The sequence below is a fragment of the Rhinichthys klamathensis genome, unplaced genomic scaffold (genome assembly GCF_029890125.1).
Source record: "Rhinichthys klamathensis goyatoka isolate OS25496 unplaced genomic scaffold, OSU_Roscu_1.1 h1tg001307l_1, whole genome shotgun sequence".
Classification (NCBI taxonomy): Eukaryota; Metazoa; Chordata; class Actinopteri; order Cypriniformes; family Leuciscidae; genus Rhinichthys; species Rhinichthys klamathensis.
This window is the reverse complement of record NW_026607423.1, coordinates 1-22,569: the sequence shown is the minus strand read 5'-3', so window position 1 is coordinate 22,569 and position 22,569 is coordinate 1. Positions and strand designations below refer to the sequence as shown.

Here is a 22,569-nt window from a genome sequence, read left to right as displayed (position 1 = left end):
TATATTTAAAAACAGACCGAAAATATCAGCTTAGAGCAGTAGAGAGGGAAAAGGTGTTTATATACAGTCCCATACAGTGGTTAAGATAACATGTCCATGTCCATTAAAACTCAGAGTACTAGAGGCAACACTTGAATGTTAAAGAGGGATTTAAGTTAATATAAAAAACTTTCTGGATTTTCTTGATGCAACGCTTGAGTTTCTTTCTCTCAACCAAGTATGTATTTTTCTATGGAATTAAAAGTAAAAACACAGATTACGCCAGAGAGTTGAGCAAGACGAGAAACTTGATCAGAATAGAGTAAAAGGAGAAAGAGATTAGAGTAAGAAAAGCAACAGTGTCTCAGTATGATGTGTTTGTGTGAGTGATGAGGAGGACTCACGTTGGCCAGCCCTCTCCTGTAGAGACAGTGAACAGGGTCAGAAAGGCCCACAGGACGTTGTCATAATGGAAATCATACTTCTTCCACTCGCGCGGCTGCGTCAAGGCCACTCCATCACTGCCGTACTCCAGGAACTGCCCCCTGAGTGCAGACAGAACAATCCACCACAAACTCTTCCTTTATCTTCATTTACTTCCTGCTTTGAATCCTTCCTTTCCTTTTTCCCACTTCCTCTGCTTCTTCCTCTTTTTACATTCTTCCTTCCTAATTTATTTTCTTCCTTCTGTCCCTTTTCCTTTTTTCCCTCACTTTCATCCTTTCTTTCCTCTTCTTTTCCATCCTCCTTCCTTCCTTCCTTCCTTCCTTCCTTCCTTCCTTCCTTCCTTCCTTCCTTCCTTCCTTCCTTCCTTCCTTCCTTCCTTCCTTCCTTCCTTCCTTCCTTCGCTCGTCCTTTCCGTTTTACCTTTCGTTTTTCTTTCCCCGCTCCCTACATTTGCTCTTCCTTCTTTCCATTCCTTCGCTCTTCCTTTCCTTTTTACCTTTTGTATTTCCTTCCTTTCTGCCTGCCTACCTTCACTCTTCCTTCCATTCCTTCATTCTTCCTTTCCATCTTTTGTCTTTTTGTCCTTCCTATCCTTTCTATTCATTCGCTCTTCATTTCATTTCCTTTTTACCCTTCGTCTTTCCATCCTTCCTTTGCTCTTCCTTCCCTTTCCTTTTCCTCTTTCGTTCGCTCTAGTTCCTTTGTGCCAGGGTTATTATTCGTTAACTAAAATATTGTAGTTCATAAGGCTGAAAAAATAAAATATAAATATTAGATGAATATATTGAAATGTTCCATTGGCAACTAACTGAAATAAGTTTAAGTTGAACCACTAAAATTACAAGCTTGAAAAATAAATACAAACTATTACTGAACTAAGACAGAAAAATAAATTAATTAAACTTAAACAGTAATATTTAAGATCAACACAATTACTAAAAATGTGATTTAAATTAATTCAAATAACTATACTAGTATATAAAACTACTTCACACTTCCTTTTCACCTTTTGATTTTCCTTTCTGCCTGAAAACCTTCATTCCATTTCCTCCCTCTCCATCTTTTTTACTTTCACTTTCATCCTCCTCTCTCCATCCACTCTTTCTCTTCCCAACACAATTACTAAAAATTTAATTTAAATAAAGATGATAATATAAATCAAATAACTATACTAGTATATAAAGCATACTAAAATAACACTACTTCACAATTACTTTTCTTTTTACCTTTAGATTTTCCTTTCTGCCTGACAACCTTCCTTCCCTCATCCTTTCCATCTCTCTACTTTCACTTTCATCCTCCTCTCTCCATCCCCTCTTTCTCTTCCCTCCATCCATCTATCCATCCATGTAGAATATATCCAGACAGTCCAGCCAGAGCACAGCCGTACCTGCAGTCCTTCTCCAGGGCTTTGGACTCATCGGTGCAGTGAAAAAACTTCCCCTTGAAAAGCTGCACAGCAATGACGGCGAAGATGAACATGAAGAGGATGTAAACGATGAGGATGTTGAGCACATTCTTCAGAGAGTTCACTACGCAGTCAAACACGGCCTAGAGACACACAAACGGCACAAATCAAATCTCCTGCAAACAGTGGACAGCCTCACTGCCACATGCAGACATAATGCACACTTTCATTAAATCCATCTGTGTAGAATGTGTCGCTGTGTGTTAAAGTCACAAGGCCTTTGTGAAAGCACACAACTTTAGGCTGTGACTTAATTGATTACTGCTCCTCTTGCTCTAGATAATCACATGATTGCACTAAGGCTGAGGATAAAATGAGAGTGGGGGGGGGATGTGTAAATCTACTCATTTTTCTGTCATTTCTGCTTGTTTAATTTCCTTAGGGTATCATTATTAGCACTGAGTAGTATATATTTTTCACCATTAATGCTAATAAGATCTCTGTAGGCAGGATAAATGTCTCTGTGGCCCTGTGAGGCTTTATCTGTGCATTAGAATAGCAACTAACCTAAATAAAACCTGCAGTTTTAGTTGTTAGTCTATTATTTATTTTAATGCCACCGGTGATGAATCTTCAGACAAATGAATAAATGATGGTGTGAAATGTTAGTTTAAATGTATAATGTAGCCATGTAATGAGATAACAGTAAGTGTCTCTAAAACGATTTGTTTGTGTGCCTAAGTGTGTGATTTGATTAGAGAGAAAGATGCGACAAGGCTGTTAATGTCGAGGGCTACACAAGGGGCATCCCTGCCTGCAAAATATTCACACAAACAAGCACAATATCACACAGTGGCAGCTTCAGATTTTTTTTGTTCTTGCCTAACAGTTCAGGGGCCTCATTTATAAAACTGTGCATTGGATCCTTACTAAAAGTGTACGTGCGCCCGAAAGCCAAAAATGACCTGAACCTGCCAGAACCTGCGCAGAATTCACTTTATAAATCTCAGTCAGCGGAAGATTGTGCGCACACGCGTCTCCTCCCCGAAATAACCATATATGGAGCTTACAACGCCTAGTTTTACTCAGGGTTTACTATCCATATCCTCATCTGCATATCATTTGCATATGATTATTTATCCACGTGATAACATGTTTAACGGTCCAAGACATTAGGAAAATATAAATAGCCTAATACAGATGTGCCGTCACATTAGCCTACATTAATAAAAATAATTTAGTAGCCTATCCTTGCCTTGTTTTTGAATAAATAAATCAAATAGTGTAAAATACATTTCAGAGAAAGTTTTCACAATCTTTTCCACTGACCAAATAGTATTTTTTTTATTGATTTATATTTTTAATGGAAACAGATAGACTGTTGTGCATTATTTGCAAGAAACTATTTTCTCAGACAATCTGCTATAAGCAATTATCTCTTTAGTTAAAACATTAAAACACAGCATGCCAGAGGAAAAGTGTTCAAAAGCATTGCATCCACAACAAATATTTATATTTATTGAATATAAAAAATGTTGTAACTTCTCAGTAATGATTTCATGTTTAAGTGTTTAACTCCATCAATGACAAAGGCATATTTAATCTAAATGTTTATATCAGAAGTAAAACAGTTTAAATCATTTTTTTATTTATTTAAACTGTTATTGTGAACATGCACTGTTTTTATGATTAGGACTCTGTCGTTAGATAGGCGTTAGTTTCACTAAACGGCACAACGCGCTCGCTGGCGCGGACATTTAAGAAGGGATCAATATTTGCCTCAAGTGATATGCTTGGTGAGTGAAATTATTTTTGTATTATCTTTCTGTATAGCCTATGTATAATTTTCTTTAGATTTTCTGTCTAAAAGTGACCAAAAAGACATTTAACTCCAGCTCACCATCGGTGTCGCCAAACTGCTCCATCTCCAAAACGTTCGTACGCATGGGTCAGAGTTTGCGTGCAGGTGCGCAAATTTTTCCGTCAAGTTTGTTTTTTATAAATCACAACTTATGCGTGGGAAGTGGCGTACGCCTCTTTCAGGGCCTGTTTTGTGCGTACGCAACGGTTATAAATGAGGCCCCAGATGGGGTGCTAAAAATATTTTTAAGTGCATTGTTAACTTCAATATCCTGCATTTATTGCATTTAATTTAATTTTCCATATTACCGTAAAACTACACATATACAAGGTCACATTATAAAGTGTGCAAAGTTATTAAGCACGTGTTATCAATTACGCTCAAAATCTTTATGATTGCCTTATCAGGTCTTTGAATCAAAAACGGTTTATTCTGCGAGCATGTTATTTTAGTATTATTATACATACTGTTATAGTAATTACAAATATTTTAAATTCGCTTCCACTTTTCATTTTAAATTAGGAGTCATTTAAGCTTTATTTCAAATACCAAAATATAACAACAACAGCATGGAAAACGCTATCGTTAGCATCTTTTTTATCAATGCCTCTCAATATCCCTGTATACACCTCAACTGATAGACCCTCTATGAGTTTTAACGAATGATAATCTTTCACTGGTGGATCTGATCTTGTCATTTAAACCTAAAACCCCATAATTCCACTTGCATCCTCTCAGGAGTAAGATAAGAGCTAAGCAGGGACATTACCTTGAGTTTGGGCAAACGTTTGATGGTCTTTAAGGGCCTCAGGACTCGAAGGACCCTTAGGGACTTGATGGTGTTGATGTCCTTGCCTTTAGTCCCTCTGTAAGGAAAAAGCAATGACTTAGAGACATTTGAAGACGCTTGCATTCACACATTTTAACATGCATTTTGATGTCATCTGCCAGCACATGCACAAAGCCTTAATTCAATTACATTTTCATGAGCTAATCACTTCCTCCAGCCCATCATGTAATTCAGAATTACATTAGCTAGAGGTCATTTGGTTAGTAGAAAGCATGCCTTTAAGGGGAGGTTATTCTACAGAAACAAACCTACCTCTGAGCATGACAATAAATATAATTTAACATGTAATATTTCTGTAGAATAACACTCATTTACCAGAAAAAGATACAAAGAAACAATCCATTCAGCAGGAATGGTCTCTTTGTAAAAACCACAGTTGGCCAAGTCATATTCTGATGCTGATGCCGCCATGTTGCTAGGATGTTGTGGGAGTTGTTATTAGATTGCTAGTGGTTATTTACTGGCCTAAGCCAAAAGACACCCGAATCTCTATGATGTTCTGTGGCCAGTTGCATAAACTTCTAAGATTCATCATACAAGTCATCTAATTTCTTTCTTTAAGACTGGTCATAACTGGTCATAAAAATTATTCACATAAAAAAAAAAATTGGCCTAATTCGAATCCGAAATACATTGATGTGTTATTAGGAAATGGCCCCTGCGGTCTCTAAATATGGTTCAGGTGCATTATTTACTGCAAGTTTTTCGGGGTTGTTTTTATAATCCACCAGGCAAAAGTCATGAATTCTAAAGCTACAGTGAAAATAAATACCTTTTTTTTATTTTATTTTTTTATATGAGAAATCATAACAATGATGAACCACTAATGAAATGTATTGAACAGAAAATAAACCCTTTTAAAGTCTTAATAATGAATGTCGCTTTAATGTTTGAGTTCCATTCAGTTTAACTGTTTTCAGGATTGACTTGAAGTTAAAACATCAATGCCACACTGAACAATTCATTCTCTGAATGTTACAGCTGGTAGATTCACACTGAATGACAGGTGAAATTACACAGTTCAAAAGAAGGGAACTCACCTGAAAAGATAAGAAAAGGCTATTTAAAAACTTTTACTCTAAACTTCAGCAGCCATGTCTAAACACAAGAATGACCTCAATTTGAACCTTGTTTAAACCAAAAAGGCTGAGTCCTTTCTGACCGGTGAGATGTTTCCTTGACAGTTGAAAGTTCACTAAGATGAGCTTTTCATTATTTTCTTTACATTCATCATTCAAAATACAAACTTCAAATGCTCTGCATTACAAATAAGCACATGCTTCCGGATACTAAAAAGAGTGGGTTTAGGGAGTCATAGCTTAGCTCTGTGATTGGTCTGCTTACTTTTTCTCTCCCATGAGGAGTTGGGTCTCTATCACACTGGCATGCAATGTCCATGCAATGTCTGTCATTCATACACACACACCCCCCCCCCATGGGTGCATGTGGATCTCTGCTTAATGAGACAGTCAACTATACTCCCATAGATTCCATAGGAGTATCTCCAACCACCCAGCACAAAAGAGGTCCAGTGCTGAACTGATTCTGCATAATGTATGTGACCGGATAAAGCTATGTGATGCACCATGATACAAGAGCAAATCGGGGTCAAATTTAACCCCAAAATAAAAATAAAATAAAATAAAAAAAACAAGAAATTATATTGAAAGTATGATTACATTTTTGGTGACGACATACATTTTCACCATGTAATTGTTTGAGGTGGGGGGTAAATAATAAATGGTAAATAATAAAAAAATGTGGGGGGGGGGGGGGTGTAAATATTATCCAGATATTTGATATTTAAAGGCATCCAGATGAGTTTTATCCACAAATGTTTAGTGAAGGAATATGAGCAAATATGAAGGTCATTTTAGAACGATATGCCATCAACTAGCTTCTAAAATACAAAGACAGTAAAAACATCCATCTGCTTATCCATATTCAAAACAAGTTGGTTATAGAACTTCTTTTGATATGTATGTAGCAGATGTTCAGTTTATGCAATCATTTAACAGCAATAATCAGAATTAATTCAGCTTCTGTTTGACCATTATCATAAGGGGTGGCTGTCCTCTGGAAACAGTAGGAGTAGTAGTTTCTATAAGCCCTTGCAAAAGGTCGAAGGTCATGTAATTGGGAAAGAGTTGGTCCATCCCCTTCCACAAAGGCTGAATGAGAGGAAAAGTCGAAGGGTGGTGAGTTTGGAGTGGTCCGTGGGAAGGTTGGGGGGGGTAAAGGGTATGTTTTTATAGATATATAGACTGTCCCCACCTGGTAACGCTTTGCTGTGATCTGACGAGGGAAACCGATGAAAAACCATGCACATGTGCACAAACACAGAAACACACACATAATAAGCCGCGTCACAGACACAGAAGAAGCAGTAAATGCAGATCAGCATGAAGAGATTAAATGAGATCAGAACGGAAGAGAGCTGTCACTGAGCGGAAACACGGCGGAAGGACGAACAGCAAAGAAAGATTAAAAAAAGCATCGAAGCAACTCTAGTGCACAATAAAACATTACATTAATCAAAGACATGATGCAATGGGGGATTATTAGTTACTGTTTGTTTGTAACATCTCTGCAAGATAAATCACACTCAGCAGTAAATATAGAGGCATCGAAACATGGAATAAATATCACAAATGTGAAAAGCTCACAGACCTGCATATATCACATATACACACCCACACACACTATAAAAAAATTCATGCATGTGCTAGAGGTTCATGCAACTCCTGGTAATGGATGCTGATTGTGTACAGCAAGTAAAAGTAAAATGGATCATTTTATTGCACTTTGTGTAAACGCCTTTAGTCTTTTTTAATTCATTCAAAACCAATCCTAGTTTTCATGACCGATTGCTGCCAGTAACGGGGACTCATCATTTATCTTTTTCTTTAAAAAAAAATACAAACTCTTTTCTTTATTTCTCTATATTTTCTTTATGGTGGCTTAATATGTCGCAACAGATGTTTTCTTTAGTAGATGGTTGTAATGTCTTTCATCTGATTTGCTCACATCACTTACTGTATAGCAGCAAGTATCATTCAGTCTTTCTTAAAATTCGATTTAAAAAATTTATTATGTTGGGCTTCCTTATAAATTTACCGAACTGTGAGTGACGTTTTATTTACTTGCTGAGGTGTATTGAGTTTAAAAATTCATTTTAGACACTGCTTATGTCCAGTTGTGAATGTCTTGCACTGGTCTACCGATTCCTTATCCACACAAACACACACTAATAGTCAGGCAGATTAACATGAAGCAGGTAATAACAAATGCGTACCCCATGAAGCTCCTGAAAGCAACGCAAGCGAAAAGGAAAGACAGGGCAGATCAAGAAAGCGAGAAAGAGAGAGACAGAAAGAGAAAGAAAGATGGATGGAGAAAGAAGGAGCTGAATGAGAAACATTAAAACCCACAGGACACAAACCACTGAAGAACAGCACAGGAGAGAAAAGAAGATTACAGCACAGTTTAAGAGAAACAAGCACAGGAGTATCAGAAAGAGCAAAACACAGTATATGAGATACATTTATATTCGCTGTACAACAGTGCACTGAAACCAGAGCTAATACTGCCCTAAATTTATCTTTCTTCAACTACAGGCACTTTTATGTCCTAGGGGTTGGTTTTTTATTAAAACTAACACGTTTTATTTATTTTTTGCTATATTATATGAATGAAGGTCACACTAGAACCATCTTGGTTTTATCAGTCCTTCATCATTTCTCACTATCAAATACCTTTTATGTACAGAACGTATTGTTTTACAGTTACCAGCAACATTTTAATCTTACAATATGAAAATCCATCATCAAATGAATTATATATTTGTAAATATTGTATTAATTGAAACCTAATCATCCCTCAGTTCTGGTGCCATTTCACATGACCAACCTAATAATGTTTTCAGTTTTAGGGTTTTTACTATTTTAATTATGTGCCATTTCTGATCTAATTGGATTTTTTTTTTAATTATGCAGAAAATGTGAAAATATAAGGTAACACTTTATTTTAAGGTGATGTAGTTACACGTTACTACATGTTCTTACTATAGTAATAACAGTAAATTGAGCATAATTGCAAGTAACTAATCATAAAACCAACCCTAACCGTAACTCTATAAGAAGTACATGTTGTTAATTAATATTACTCAGTACTTATCTGAGTGAGTACAATGTAATGTCACCTTAAAATAAAGTGTAACCAAATATTATTTGCATTTGTGTATCAAAATAGATCAATTTGATTTAGCAAGACAAAGGAGTCGTTATTTTATTGCAAAAATGTTTTAAATGTAATTTCCAACATATAATCCTAATAAAACCAATACATCATTTTAGATTTGTTGGAAATGACACTGTTGTAGAAATGCTTATGATTTCCAGAAATAAATGACAAAAACGGCAGCATTATTTTATGGTGCAAGCGAAACTACTGCTGGACATTAGTTTATTTTATTTTTTTACTAACAATGTAAATAAAGTAGAATAATAAAAAATAGTGTGTTTTGTAAATCCACAGGGGCAAAAGTGTCCGTAGCTAAAGAAACTCTTGGTGAACGTGATTTCTCCAAGTACAACATGTTCCTGGATCAACATCTTTGTTGATCATGGAACAACATTCCAATCAATCAATTAGATTTGAGGGACAAGTTTACAGTTTATGTCAGGTTTAGGCTTGAAAGAAACCAGGTTAAAGTGCTTCTACATCAGTGATATTCACGTATTATTTCCCTCTGATTTTAGGGATAAGTTATTGATAGGGTTAGGTTTAGGGGTGGGTATATGGTTAGAAGTATATTTAGGATCCAGGAACGTGTGTCTATCTTGGCAAAATCACGGTAAATATGCTGTAGTACCACCATCATAAGCACAGGTGCCAGTCGGAGCTGGTGGAGAATTTCTGCACTACTGAATAATACAGCTGCAAACTCACACAAAATGTCTGGTCTCAAAAGCGGAGCAGTTTTCTCTCACCTCTTTTTCAGCTATTTTAAAGCACCCCATGGTCTCTCTGTTAAATGCAGAGGTGGAGATCGAGAGACAGCTGAGCATCTGCACATGACGACTAAGAAGATTCAGCCACAATAGACCTTGGATTCATTACACAAATCACACACGCACTGTCAAACCAAATGTGTGTGTGTGCGTTTATGTTTGCCTTGTAGAGAAATCTGTACCCGACTGGGTTCATAAACTACATAATGTTGGCTCTCGGCTATGAAAAACTCATGCCGTCGTGATGTCACGGTGGTTGCCATGGCTATATGCTTGCAAAATTTTCTGACTGGTTGTTAGCGTGTTGCAATGTGGTTGCTAGGGTAACTTGTGCCTTAGGTGGTTACTAGGCACCTAAATCATTGTGAGTCTAGGGGATTGTATTGCCGCTTTATCATCCATCAAATGAAATTTTTAAATTCAATTAATTAGAAGAGTAATAGCACACTAAGGAAATCATTACTAATTATCATTGGTGGCTCAGGAACAATAAGAATAAGGCCTTGTCCACACTAATACATTTTAGTTTAAAAACGCATCTTTTTCTCTCTGTCCCTTCCGTCCACACTGATACAGCGTTTTGTCCTGCAGAAACTGAGCTGTTTGAAAACTTTCCCAAGTGGATGAATTTGAAAACACCATTTTCACGTTGTAGTGTGGACTATGAGAATGGATGACACGTTTAGTCATGTGACGCATATTGAGCACCTGTTATGTGCAATTCACTTTCACACTGTTGCTAAAGATATGTTACTCTGTACACTCATATCGCAGTTGCGTTTTAGACCAAACATAATGGTGTATAAATTACCATAAATATAATGGTGATTGAGTGCGACCTGAACGCATCAGTGAATGCTGAGATATTTTGCTAAATAAAATTATCCTGCAACTTTATCATGTCTGTTCCGTCTGTATCATCTCAGTGAGCTTTTCTGAGGGTTTACGCATGCACAGTAAAGTGAATTTAGCCTTTTCCGACGTGGTTTCAGTGTAGATGAAAACCTTTTGGAAAACACTTGAAAACGCTAGTGTGGACGGAGTGTTTTGAAACGAAAACGTTGTTTTTTTAAATGTATCCGAATGAATGTAGACGTAGCCTTAAAGGAAAACCATTGGTAAATTGGTAAACCATTGGAAAACCATTGGTCCTCTCTGCAACTGTCTGGCTCAGATCCTGTGGGAAATGCTAAATCCGAACCATTAGCACAGGTGTGCGCGCTGCACACGATCCCATTATGAGCTAAAAAAAACAGATGCACGTTAAACCGATCAGTTCCTAAGACCTAAACTGCACACAGATGCCACACTTCCCCTCATCACAAAGCTTCATCTCACACCAGAAACTAAACAGTGAGCAGTCACATCCTGTTTCTGTCATTTTCGACTGAATGCTCTCTTGCTGGATTTGAACTGACAGTGTGCTCGTCTCTGCTCCGCTCTGACAGAATTACAAAAAAAGCCACTCACGAGCAGGCGAAGGCCACCAGAGCGCCGCTGACTACGATGAAGTCCAGTATGTTCCACAGGTCCCTGAAGTAAGACCCAGGATGCAACAGCAGCCCAAGATCAATCATCTAGAAGGAAGGAATGAATAGTTATATTCAAGCAAGGACGCATTTAAATTGATCAGAAGTGACAGTAAAGACATTTATAATGTTACCAAATAAATGCTGTTCTTTTGAACTTTCTATTCATCAAAGAATCCTGAAGAAAAAGTGTCAGGGTTTCAACAAAAATATTAAGCAGTACAACGGTTTTCAAAATTGATAATTATAAGAAATGTTTCTTGAGCAGCAAATCAGCATATTAGAATGATTCCTGAAGGATCATGTGACACTGAAGACTGGAGTAATGACGCTGAAAATTCAGCTTTGCATCACAGGAATAAATTACATTTTAAAATATATTAAAATAGAAATCTGTTCTTTAAATTTTTTACTGTTTTTTGGTCAATTAAATGCAGCTTTGGTGAGCATAAGAGGCTTCTTTAAAGATGAACATGAATAAATCCAAACAGGGAAGGGTAGTGTAAATAAAATAAAAATTATTTAAAATATAATATAATATAATATAATATAATATAATATAATATAATATATATATATATATATATATATATATATATATATAATGTATTTTTAAGAGTGTATTTATAAGAATATATATATATAAAATTTAATACAGCAAAAAATAAAAATGCATTCTTGCGTCAATGACACTGACAAGGAGGTTTTATTTACCTTTATAACCATCTCAAATGTGAACACACCAGTGAAGACGTAATCTAGATATTTCAGCACCTGAGGGAACCACAAAACAGTGTGAGTGCTAGAAATAAGAAGTAATTTTCTTCCTATTTCTGCAGTCCCACAGACCATATGAGCAAGAGAAAGCATATGATGCCATAAATACTGAAAATAAATCTGTGTAAACCATAGTGTTAGGCCCCACTGCAGCTATGATTCAGCGAGTAATTCAATAGTCTTCAAAACAGAACAGACATGATGTACAATGTATTTTTCTGAGAGACAACAATAGATGTTTTGAATAAACACTCAATTTTTTCCAGCCTTTCATTCCTCCCACATGAGCAGTTGGGGAATATTGTGTGAAAGCAGAGATTCATCAGACAAGCCGATCACGCTCAATGTATCAATTACAGAGAAAACAGTGGACAATGGGATTCTTGAAGACATGTGTACATGTAATTCACTGTAATTCAGAGAGCACTGCTACGTTTATGGGCTAATGCAGTCGCACTAGACGCTTAAGTCTTCTCCTAGGCTTTCCCGGAAAAAAAAATGGTGCAAAAGCCAGTCAGATGGGCTAGTGACAATGCTCAGCATGACATTTCAGACTAGAGCTGCCATACTGCCCTACAGGACTGGACTTGAGTTATGTAAACACCACTGATGTCATAACCCCAGCTTACAACGAAAGACAGTGACAATGAGATCTTTTTCAGGTCTTTTGTTTTTTTTTGCATTTCTTGACATTTGCAAGTGGGTCTGTGTGTCTTACGTCATTGCGGGGGGCATTGGCCTGCACAGGGTCTTCAGCAGCGAGAGCGATGCTGCTCATGGTGATGACTGTGAGGATACACATCTCAAAATACCTCAGGTTCACCACATAATGACACAGCCGTCTCACTCTACAGAGGCAACATGAAAACACAACACTTATTCACACTATTCAGAAGGTACATCGAACTCTAAATGTTTATTTACAGCAGTTCTATGCAGGTAATATATGTGATGCACATTTCATGTTTCTCCTGAAGACTGTGCTAGAACATATAGTGTTTGGGGTTAGTCTCACGGGTTAGTTGGACCAAACACAAACATGGAGCTGTATGGCAGAATGTGTTTGGGCGCATTCTGATTTAGCTCATCAAGATCCTTCTTTTCCTCGTTCAGCAGAAGACTGTCACCATCAATGTTGTTCACTGTCAAACAGATAATCATTAGAGCAAAGATGAGGAGGCAATGTCACAAGTGGCAAATAAACATTCAACACTGCCTTCTTTTAAAGGGATACTTCAGCTCTGGGAACATGAATGTGTATTTAATATTGGTCATTTATATAGTAGAAATGTGAAATTATTTTTGAATTTGGAGTTTTCTAGACTGAGAAAAGCCAGAAAATGTATTTTTGACTCATGTGTATGAAAGACAACAACTCCCAGAATGCACTTGGTTTGCTGCCCTTACGAGGCCACTCCCAAACCACGCCTACCGGTTACAGGCGGCAGTATCCGAAAAGTTTGATCCAACTAGGCTTGCTTTGTTACATCGTGACTCTATAAATCGTGAATTAGATACATTTCCATCGAAATGGTGTTAAGTTGCGTTGTACCGGGATGTACAAACAAAACCAGGAAAGGACAAGAAGTAAGTTTCCATCATTTTCCGATAAAACATTTAGAGCGATGTAAACAATGGCTGCGGGCTATCAACCACCCGAAGTTTGGCGAGGACACCGATATGGAAAACCTGAAAACCCGTAGGATTTGCAGTCGCCATTTCAAGCAGGAAGACTACGAAACGAATGTCCTTGGAATTAAGAGAACCACTCTGAAGGACACCGCAATCCCGTCGATATTCAGATTTCCAGATGACGAACAGCCTGGGCCTTCTGGTACTAAACGCATTCGCCTAGAGGTAAGACTCGCTAATACTCGACTCTGTTTCTGATCACACAGTAGCCTACATATAGTGTTGTAGTTGTTAGCAGTAAAACAGGAAAGTTAGCAAAGTGACGTTAGATAGATAATTACATATTAGTTGACTGTTATCAAAGTAAAGCCACAGTTCTGTAAAACTGTGTTAGTCTATTTATGCTAACGTTACCACACAAGCAAGTTGCTGTATGTTTGGAGATGACTGCAGAAACAGATACATTTGCGAGATGAACCCCTGATGTAGTGCAGACTAGAACAAAATAGTGTTAATTAATGTAAGCTTAAAAATAAAATTGACACTTATGTCGGTCAGAAATCTCAATATGTATATGTTAGAGGTATTTCCTTTTTATTTGGGCAACGAAAAAACCTGCATTGTTTTCACTTCAGAATAACTTTAGTTTATTGAAATATTATGTAACGTTATTGAACTTGTCATTTCAGACTCCAATTGCGTCTGCTGCGTTAGTGTCGTTGGAAGAAGAAGAAAAAATCCTGCTGACCTCAACTCCGGTCAAATTTCCGGTCTCAGTCCAAGAACAATTTGTAAGTTTTTGAATAACCAACATACTTCACATCATATTCTTTCTAAATGAATTCTAAAGCAACTGTATGACTTTTTTTTTTTTAATCTTTTTTTTTTTAAAGTCACCATGCCTAAGTACACCTGGGGGCCTCAATACCACCATCAGCAGCATTGAAGCTTTAGGTGAAAATGATGAAAGCTATCAACCTGGGTCAACCTTCACCCTCACATCAACATCATCATCATCAGATGATGAAGGTGAAAAGGACTGGAATGAAAAGAAGATAATTGTCAATGAGTCAAGCCTCATGTCACTCTTCAAATTTTGCCAGATGTGCGGGAATACAATTTCGTCAAAGACTATTGTTGACGTTGGTGCACAGAGGAAGGTAGATTGGACATGTCTTGGGGGCCATACTGGGACCTGGAAATCTTCCCGTGATGTTAGGGGAATGCCAGAGGTGAACCTCCTTGCAGCAGCAGCTGTTCTGTTCAGAGGGGGCACATACATATTTATTTTCGCCTTTGTTTATATTCTGCAGGACATTTTTTGTTTTGTATCTCCTTATTTATTTTAATAATGTACCTTTGACTATGGCAGCAGAATAATTTTTGTGTGAATATTAATAAAAAAAAATTCTTCATCTTACCCTATACTCCTGTGTACACTCAATTTCTATATTATAGACTTGTGGAGGGAGGCTGAATGGTTACTGTCACTGATTTTGCTGTAATTACTTACTGTACACAAACTACCTGGATTATTTCCCTTCTTGGAATTTATTTTGGATTAAAAAAGTTAGCCTAATGAATATTACACAATTTAGACTTTCACATTAAAAAGATTATTCAAGGCAGGACCATGTAGTATAATAGGCAAACACATTCTCTAATGTATCAACTCTAAAGGTTTTTAACAAGAACCACAACCAATGTGAGTTATAAGTTTTAATTGAAAAAATAAATAAATAATAAATCACTTTTACACTCAAAGTTCTTCCAGAGCTTCAGCAGTTTCTATATAGCCACTGTATTGCCCGTCAGGAGCTGGATATCTTCGTCTGATGTCCTGAACAACACAGGTTGGCAAAACAATACGATAGCCTTTCCCCAGTCTCTCGCCTTGCAGGACCCATTCCATGAAGTGACGGTAGGCTGTTAGACGATATTGTCTACAAAACAGTAAACACAACGTTAGCAATGCAAACTATTTTCAAATACAGTATAATTCCTAACGATGTAAATATAACAACAATAGCTCAGCTGACTAACGTTACGTGGGAAGCACGTTGTGATAATACCTGCCTGGTGTCCAAACTCTGTAAGTTATATGTCGTCATAGTAACAAAAAGTAAAAAAACAAAATACTCACTTTACACTTAGCCGTCCGTTTGTCCCTGTGGGCTTTGGCTGGCGTTTCCAATTTATTTTCGGGATCCTGAAATAGGTTTCCAGGACCCCCCTGTCCATATGTGGTTGAAAACTAGGGTGCTCAGTTACGCATGCCGTTTCATCAGCGGATTCAGCGATCTCTTCCAAAAGAAAATGGCATCGCTGAAATTCGCGACAGCAAGGACTCTCTCTCTGATAACATAGGCGCACATCGAGAGCACTGACACCACCAGTCCGCCCCAGCTCGAGTCTGCCCGGGCTCTTCCTCCTGACCGCCAAGCAGGTCTTGCTGCTCTGCTGCAGCAGCTGCTCCGACCGCCTCTTGTTCCTCTATCAACCGCAACTGTTCATCACTGTATTGCGGTTCATACAGGTAGCCGCGAGCATCCGATTCTCTCAAAATATCTTCGAAATCCTCTTCTGCCATTTCTACTTCAAAACTACCTTCCGCCATTGTGATTAATCAAACTTTCTCCACAGAGCAAGAGCCTGTTAGCTTAGCTACAGAAAGATGGCTGACACTATGTTTACGTTCTGTGAGTGAGATCCCGCCCAATATGGGCGTGGTGAAAACATGCGGAACTAGCTGCTCAAACCTGCTGTAGTTTTAAGCCTCTGACCAAAAAATCCTCCGATGACGCAAAATGACGATTTTTGCGTCATCGGAGGATTTTTTCCAGATTAAAAATACATAAATCTCTCATCTCAGGGGGATATGAAGGGGGGAAGCACGGTAATTCGAAAATACTACTGGTTTTCTACTGATACAAAGCTTAATGCTAAATCCTGAAGTAACCCTTTAAGCAGTGCTGCTTTTTCAATAAATATTCTGTAGTTAGTAGATAATACTTGTGGATAATACTATAGGTAGATAATTCAAACAAAAATAAATCGTTTTTTTTTCTTCTCATAATCTATTTACCCTCATGTCACTTAAAACACTTGTTCCTCTGTGGAACACAAAAGTAGTCATTTAGTATAATGTCTAAGCTGCTGTTATACAAGATCTTGACCAAAAATTGATGCACTTCTTGATGGAAATAACATCACAACATTAGCTTTTAGCTAAAATTTTTGTCAAGATCTTGTATTGACAATGCAAGAATCCAGCACTCTGTAAAGTCTGATTCTTCATGCTCCCTCCCAACCATTCTTTCACAATTTGAGCCTGATGAATCTAGACATTGTCATCCTGGAATATGGCCATGATTTGTTTTCCTAAATGAAAAGCTACACACTTCATCAATTAGGGTCAGAAGAACTGTTGCCAAACATATGCTAGAAACATAATAATCACTGGAATAATAATCCAATCATAGACTCTTATGCATTCGCTTATTTAAATCCAAAGATACATGTAAACTAATACTTACTGGGGATGATTGTGGTCTCTCCTGGCGGGGCAGTTATGGTGACGGGGATGTTGACTCCGGTTGGGCCTGCTCTGGTGCTGTTTTTTAGATTATCCGTGACTTCTGGCTTCTCATCAGTAGGAGACTGGAGAGGGCTGGTGGCTAGGCTGTCTGTTTCTGTCGGTCTGCCCCTGTAATAATTGGAAAGCTATACATCTGAACAAAATAATATACAACAACATACACAATATAACTCAAAGTGATCCCTAATGCTTTGCAAAGTATGTGCACATCAAAGCAACAATAAAATTGTAGCAACAAATGCCATGTCTGATCATATACTCAATGTCAGTCTACTCAGAATGTACAAGGCTTCAAAATGCCTCACATAAAATGATGAATGAGACTGCGTTATATAACAAAATATCAAAGTAATTTCATTTATTTAAAAAAAAAAACAGCATACTTTTCAAGAGAAACATTTGAAAGAAAAAAGTATTTGGACTCTTTGTGGTAATTCATATGAACTAAAATGTTGGCAACTCTGCTACACCTGTGTGAATCTGATGAGAACTGACTTCATACGTGCACAAAAAATCACCTTGAAACAAGCTGGCCAAAAGATATTACAAAAATTGCGCACCAATGTGAAGTTTTGAGAAAAGCTCTAGTAGTTTTTTTTCTGCAACTTCCACTTTTAGTATTTTGTTATCTAAATGTAATGGATTTTTTTTTTTTATGGCTTAAAGGGATAGTTCACCCAAAAATGAAAATTCTTTCATCATTTACTCACCCTTGTGTCATTCCAAACATGTATGACTTTCTAAGAAAGAAAAGAAAGTGATGTGACGTGTGTATTCAAGTATGGTGTCCCAAATTCGGAATTTGTGCTCTGCATTTCACCCATCCAAGTGCACACACACAGCAGTGAGTATTGAACACACACCCGGAGCAGTAGGCAGCCATATTTGCTTGCTCAAGAGCACCGCAGCTGTGGGTAATGAGAGTGGAAGAGAGCGCTGTTCATTCACTCCCCCCACCTACATTTCCTGCCGGTACTGAGACTCAAACCTGCGACCTTCGGGTTACAAGTCCGACTCTCTAACCATTAGGCCACAACTTCTTTTTTTTCCCCCAAAGAAAGTGAAAGATTTTACAATGGTCACTGGTTTTCTGTGCTGTCTCAGACGAGACAGATGGGACTCGAACCCACAACCCTTAGCTCCGAAGGCTGATGCCTTATTCATTAAGGCCACTGGTTTCTTTGTTCTGTGGAACATTAAAGAAGATATTTTGAAGAATGTTGGTGACAAAACAGTTTTGGTTCCCATTGACTTTCATTATACGGACAAATAAATACAATGGAAGTCAAGGGGAACTGAAAATAATTGGTTACCAACAATATTCAAAATATTTTTTTTTGTGTCTGTGCTCTTCAGAAGAACATACAGTTGACAATACAGTCTGAGAACATACCTGCGTTTTCCACCATTCTCCTTGCATTCTTCTCCATCCAGTGTGGACTGGGCTTTAACACGGGGCCGGTGTCTCCTCCTCTCTCCATTCCCTCCTTCGCCCTCTTTGTGACCTCGAACCCTACTCTCACCCCTGCCTCCATTACCGATCGGGCCGTTTCCGTTCCCGTTGAGCTCTCTAGATCGGCGAGAATGGTGGTGTCTGTGTTCTCTCTCCTCCATCCCTATGCCCTCCTCAGGAGAGCCACCCATGTGGTTCATGTGTCCCCCATCCTGACTGCTGCTGCGCTCCAGGCCGCCCTGGTGCTCTCTGTTTCGGCTGTGGTGTCTATGCTGCCGCCCCTCCCCTGCATCTCCGTTCTCTCCTCGACATCGTTGGGGCTTCTTTGTCGGTTGACACTCTCTACTGTCCCCATCTCCGTCAGTCCTGGAATTGTCCACAGTGCCGTCTCGATGTTCCACCACCAGAGGCCGATCGTGGTGGGTCTTCATGTCGGGCCGCAGATGCAGCGCAGAAGACATGTGCAGACGCTCTTCGGGCTCTAGTTCGTTGAAAAGGGCCTCACTGCTGTTGCGCAGATTGTGTCTGCGCAGCTGGTTGGTGCGCTGCTCCCATATGGACATCTTCTGCAGTGACCTCTGCTGCTCTTTACTGAGGGACGGGAGAACATTCGCCTGAATTACACACATCAATATGTACCTACTCCGATAACACCCACATCCATGAGCCTACCACTGTCGACCACTCAAAATCACTCCGATCACAGTAAGTTTTCATGATATCATATGTCATGAGTTTGACATAAGATGACATGATCAACAGTAATGTTGTTTGCAAACAATACAGCATGAATGGCTATTCTTTGTTTGTTTTTTAAGGACTAAACAAGAGTATATAATTATGCAAAGAAATTAGCCAATCAAAACAGAGGTAGGCCTAATTTAAAATCTTGAAGGTACAGGAAGCTCTTAAAAAAGTAAGTAAAGTAGTCAAACTAAAACTAAAAGTGAAATAAAAATAAAGCTATATAGAAAATATTTCAACAAAAACAAATGAAATATACAACAAATGTACAACAAAATGACTGAAACCTAAAATAAGTAACTTTACTAACTAAATAAAGTACAAAAATAAAAGTTAACTTAAAATATTAACAAATACTATAAAAGTATTCATCAAAACAGAGGTAATTTGCATACAGTTCATTCATTCATAAAGGTAGGGGTGAGCGGGGCACAACCTAACGCGGGGCTAGTTGTAACACACATGGTTTAAAACTTTCCACACATGCCAGCATGACGAAACTTAATGCATTTACTAGTTGCCAAATCAACACTTTATAGAGAAAAAAATGCGCCAAAATTAAAAAAAATTCTTTGGAAGATATCACTGAACATTTATTTAACCATAGCAAAAGTAAATTTCTTACTTAAGTTAATTTTTCATCTCTGTTTTTTGTGTTTCTTATATCGTATATCTGTTATTTAGCAATTGAGATAGTTCTTTGATGCTGATCTAACCAGGTTTAAATCCCGGTTGCACATGTGGGGCATGTTGTCACACTGCGTTACAATGTGCCCCTATTAGAACTATGCTATTCTATTCTATACTTTTAATTATTTTTCTTTCTATTGAGAAACCATGAGAAAAAGGTGAAAAAATGTTCAGAAATTATTAATTATTATTATGTTTTGAACTATGCTGTATAGCTGTCAAGTCAATGTTCAGAAATTATTAATTATTATTATGTTTTGAACTATGCTGTATAGCTGTTTTGTGGTGTGTTTGTTTTTAATTATTAAAAAATGCCATTATTTTATATGAAAAAGTTAATAATTGAATTTTATTGACAAAATACTTTAGTTCGTCTTGTATATATTTTTGATTAGATCAGATAGCATTTTAAGCTGTCATATGGTCATGTTACAATGTGCCCCTCACATGTTACAATGTGCCCCACCTACGGGGCATGTTGTCACGTTTCACTTCCATTCTTTCGGGGTAAATCAAGAAAAATGTATACACTCTATTAATGAAACAACAAACCCCCATATTTGTACTAGACGTGTGAAATGAATGTGGGGGGAAATAAATACTCTGAACCCCAAGTGAATTTACACAAACTGAGATAGTCAAAAAGTGTTAGGTTGTGTCCTGCTCTCCCCTACTTTTAAAGTCACTTTTGGGTGAGCTACCCCTTTAAGAATATCAGGCTCTCAAGCATCCGAGTGGAACAGTGGTTGGCATAGATGTTTTTCTATACAGTATACAGTTTCAGTATAATATGTACCTCATGCTCTTTGACTCATGCATTTCACTTACGTCCAACACCAAATGCATTGTTAAGAAGAGACAGAGACTACAGGGACTCAGAAGCCCTAATGATGTGCTAATAGCATGTGCTAATGGTAAAAATCACTAAAGTTGAACAAAAATAATAAAAGCATCCTGAGCTGTGTCACTATACCTCACAAAGCGACGACATGGAGTGTAGACATAACTCCTTTGAGACACATTCAGGGTAGCACAACACACAAAAATGACAGACATGTTTAAGACAAACAATCACATTATATGAAAAGAGGTCAAGAGAGAGGGGAAGAACAACTAGTGAGAAAGAAAAACACACAAAAATAGACAAATGCAACAAGAAATGGGAATTTTGACACACAAACAACACAAAACCTGTAGATGTCAACATAATTTCAATGCACCAAATGATGTTTTCTGATGAAAAGTCCCATTCTATCCCTTGCATGCAGAAACATACACACACAAACCCCAAACCCACACACTACAAAGCCTGTTGATCCAAATAGTCAGTGAAGCTTGCAGACAGCACACCCAGACTGCTCTGTTTAGCTTGGCCTTCATTCATATTGGAAAAGTTATCCGCTATCAAAAGGATAAAAAATCAAAGTGCTGCAGGCCTCTGAGCCGTCACATATATAATACATCTATCTAAGGACAAAAGGAGACCATGTAAAGGAGGAATAACAAGCTCCAAGTACCAAGCACAAATAGTGTAAAAAAAACTGAATATAATAATTTGTGTACTAATTAAGAGGGAATGTATAATGTCTCTGAACAATACATATGTCTTATTCAAATGTGCATAATAAAAGTCTTTAAATTGTTATGACCCAATCTATCTATCTATCTATCTATCTATCTATCTATCTATCTATCTATCTATCTATCTATCTATCTATCTATCTATCTATCTATCTATCTATCTATCTATCTATCTATCTATCTATCATATCTATCTATCTACCTATCCATCCATCCATCCATCCATCCATCCATCCATCCATCTATCCATCTATCTATCTATCTATCTATCTATCTATCTATCTATCTATCTATCTATCTATCTATCTATCTATCTATCTATCTATCTATCTATCTATCTATCTATCTATCTATCTATCTATCTATCTATCTATCTATCTATCTATCTCTCTATCTATCTATCTACCAAAGCAACTTTCTTGCAACAGGCTAGCAAATATTCAAACATACATAAAGCCGAAAACATTTTTTAACCCATTTTCTTTTTTTTCTTAATTTCAGACAACATTCTGTGAAGCCAACATTTAAGTTTGTGTTGATTAAAGTGTTGATTAATTGGAATCTGTATGAAAGCATTTGTTTACTACTAAAAAAGTGATGCTGTGATCAACCACAAAATCAATGAGATGAGCTATGAATAAAAAGATAGAGGGGAAACAATGAGAGAATTAAAGCATTGAGGAGATAGGAAGAGGAGAGGAGAGGAGAGGAGAGGAGAGGAGAGGAGAGGAGAGGAGAGAAGTATTGTAAGTGAGAGCACAACTCACGGTGAGTGAACGCTGCAGACTGAAGACCTGCGAGAGATTGCATCTCGATTTTGCTTTACAAAACTGCACATGCGAAACAAAAAAACAAAACAAAAGAATGAGACACAAACTCAACTGAAAAAAAGTGCCGAGGGAGCAGATGGCAGTCAGGGTGATGTCACTCTGTCTGCCCACCTGCCCCTGTGTGTTTCAAATACAAGACACAAACATTGGTAACACTTCAGTAAAGGACACTTTAAAA

The 22,569-nt window shown here is 37.6% G+C and overlaps 1 protein-coding gene across 1 annotated transcript in view; it reads right to left on the bottom strand.

Annotated features, from left to right (window-relative positions):
* The window catches only part of LOC130079723 (probable voltage-dependent N-type calcium channel subunit alpha-1B), a gene marked incomplete at its 3' end in the record, with an annotated part of 28,682 nt that extends 6,268 nt beyond the window's left edge, over positions 1-22,414 (bottom strand). The window contains exons 1-10 of the mRNA XM_056245084.1: positions 22,329-22,414; positions 18,487-19,137; positions 17,032-17,201; positions 12,879-13,005; positions 12,582-12,711; positions 11,801-11,860; positions 11,028-11,134; positions 4,465-4,561; positions 1,817-1,977; positions 384-524 (exon numbers count right to left, since the gene is read on the bottom strand). Of these exons, the coding sequence (XP_056101059.1) occupies positions 384-524; positions 1,817-1,977; positions 4,465-4,561; positions 11,028-11,134; positions 11,801-11,860; positions 12,582-12,711; positions 12,879-13,005; positions 17,032-17,201; positions 18,487-19,137; positions 22,329-22,399 (1,715 nt within the window). The remainder of the gene's footprint in view (positions 1-383; positions 525-1,816; positions 1,978-4,464; positions 4,562-11,027; positions 11,135-11,800; positions 11,861-12,581; positions 12,712-12,878; positions 13,006-17,031; positions 17,202-18,486; positions 19,138-22,328) is intronic.
* Between the last annotated feature and the right edge of the window lie 155 nt (positions 22,415-22,569).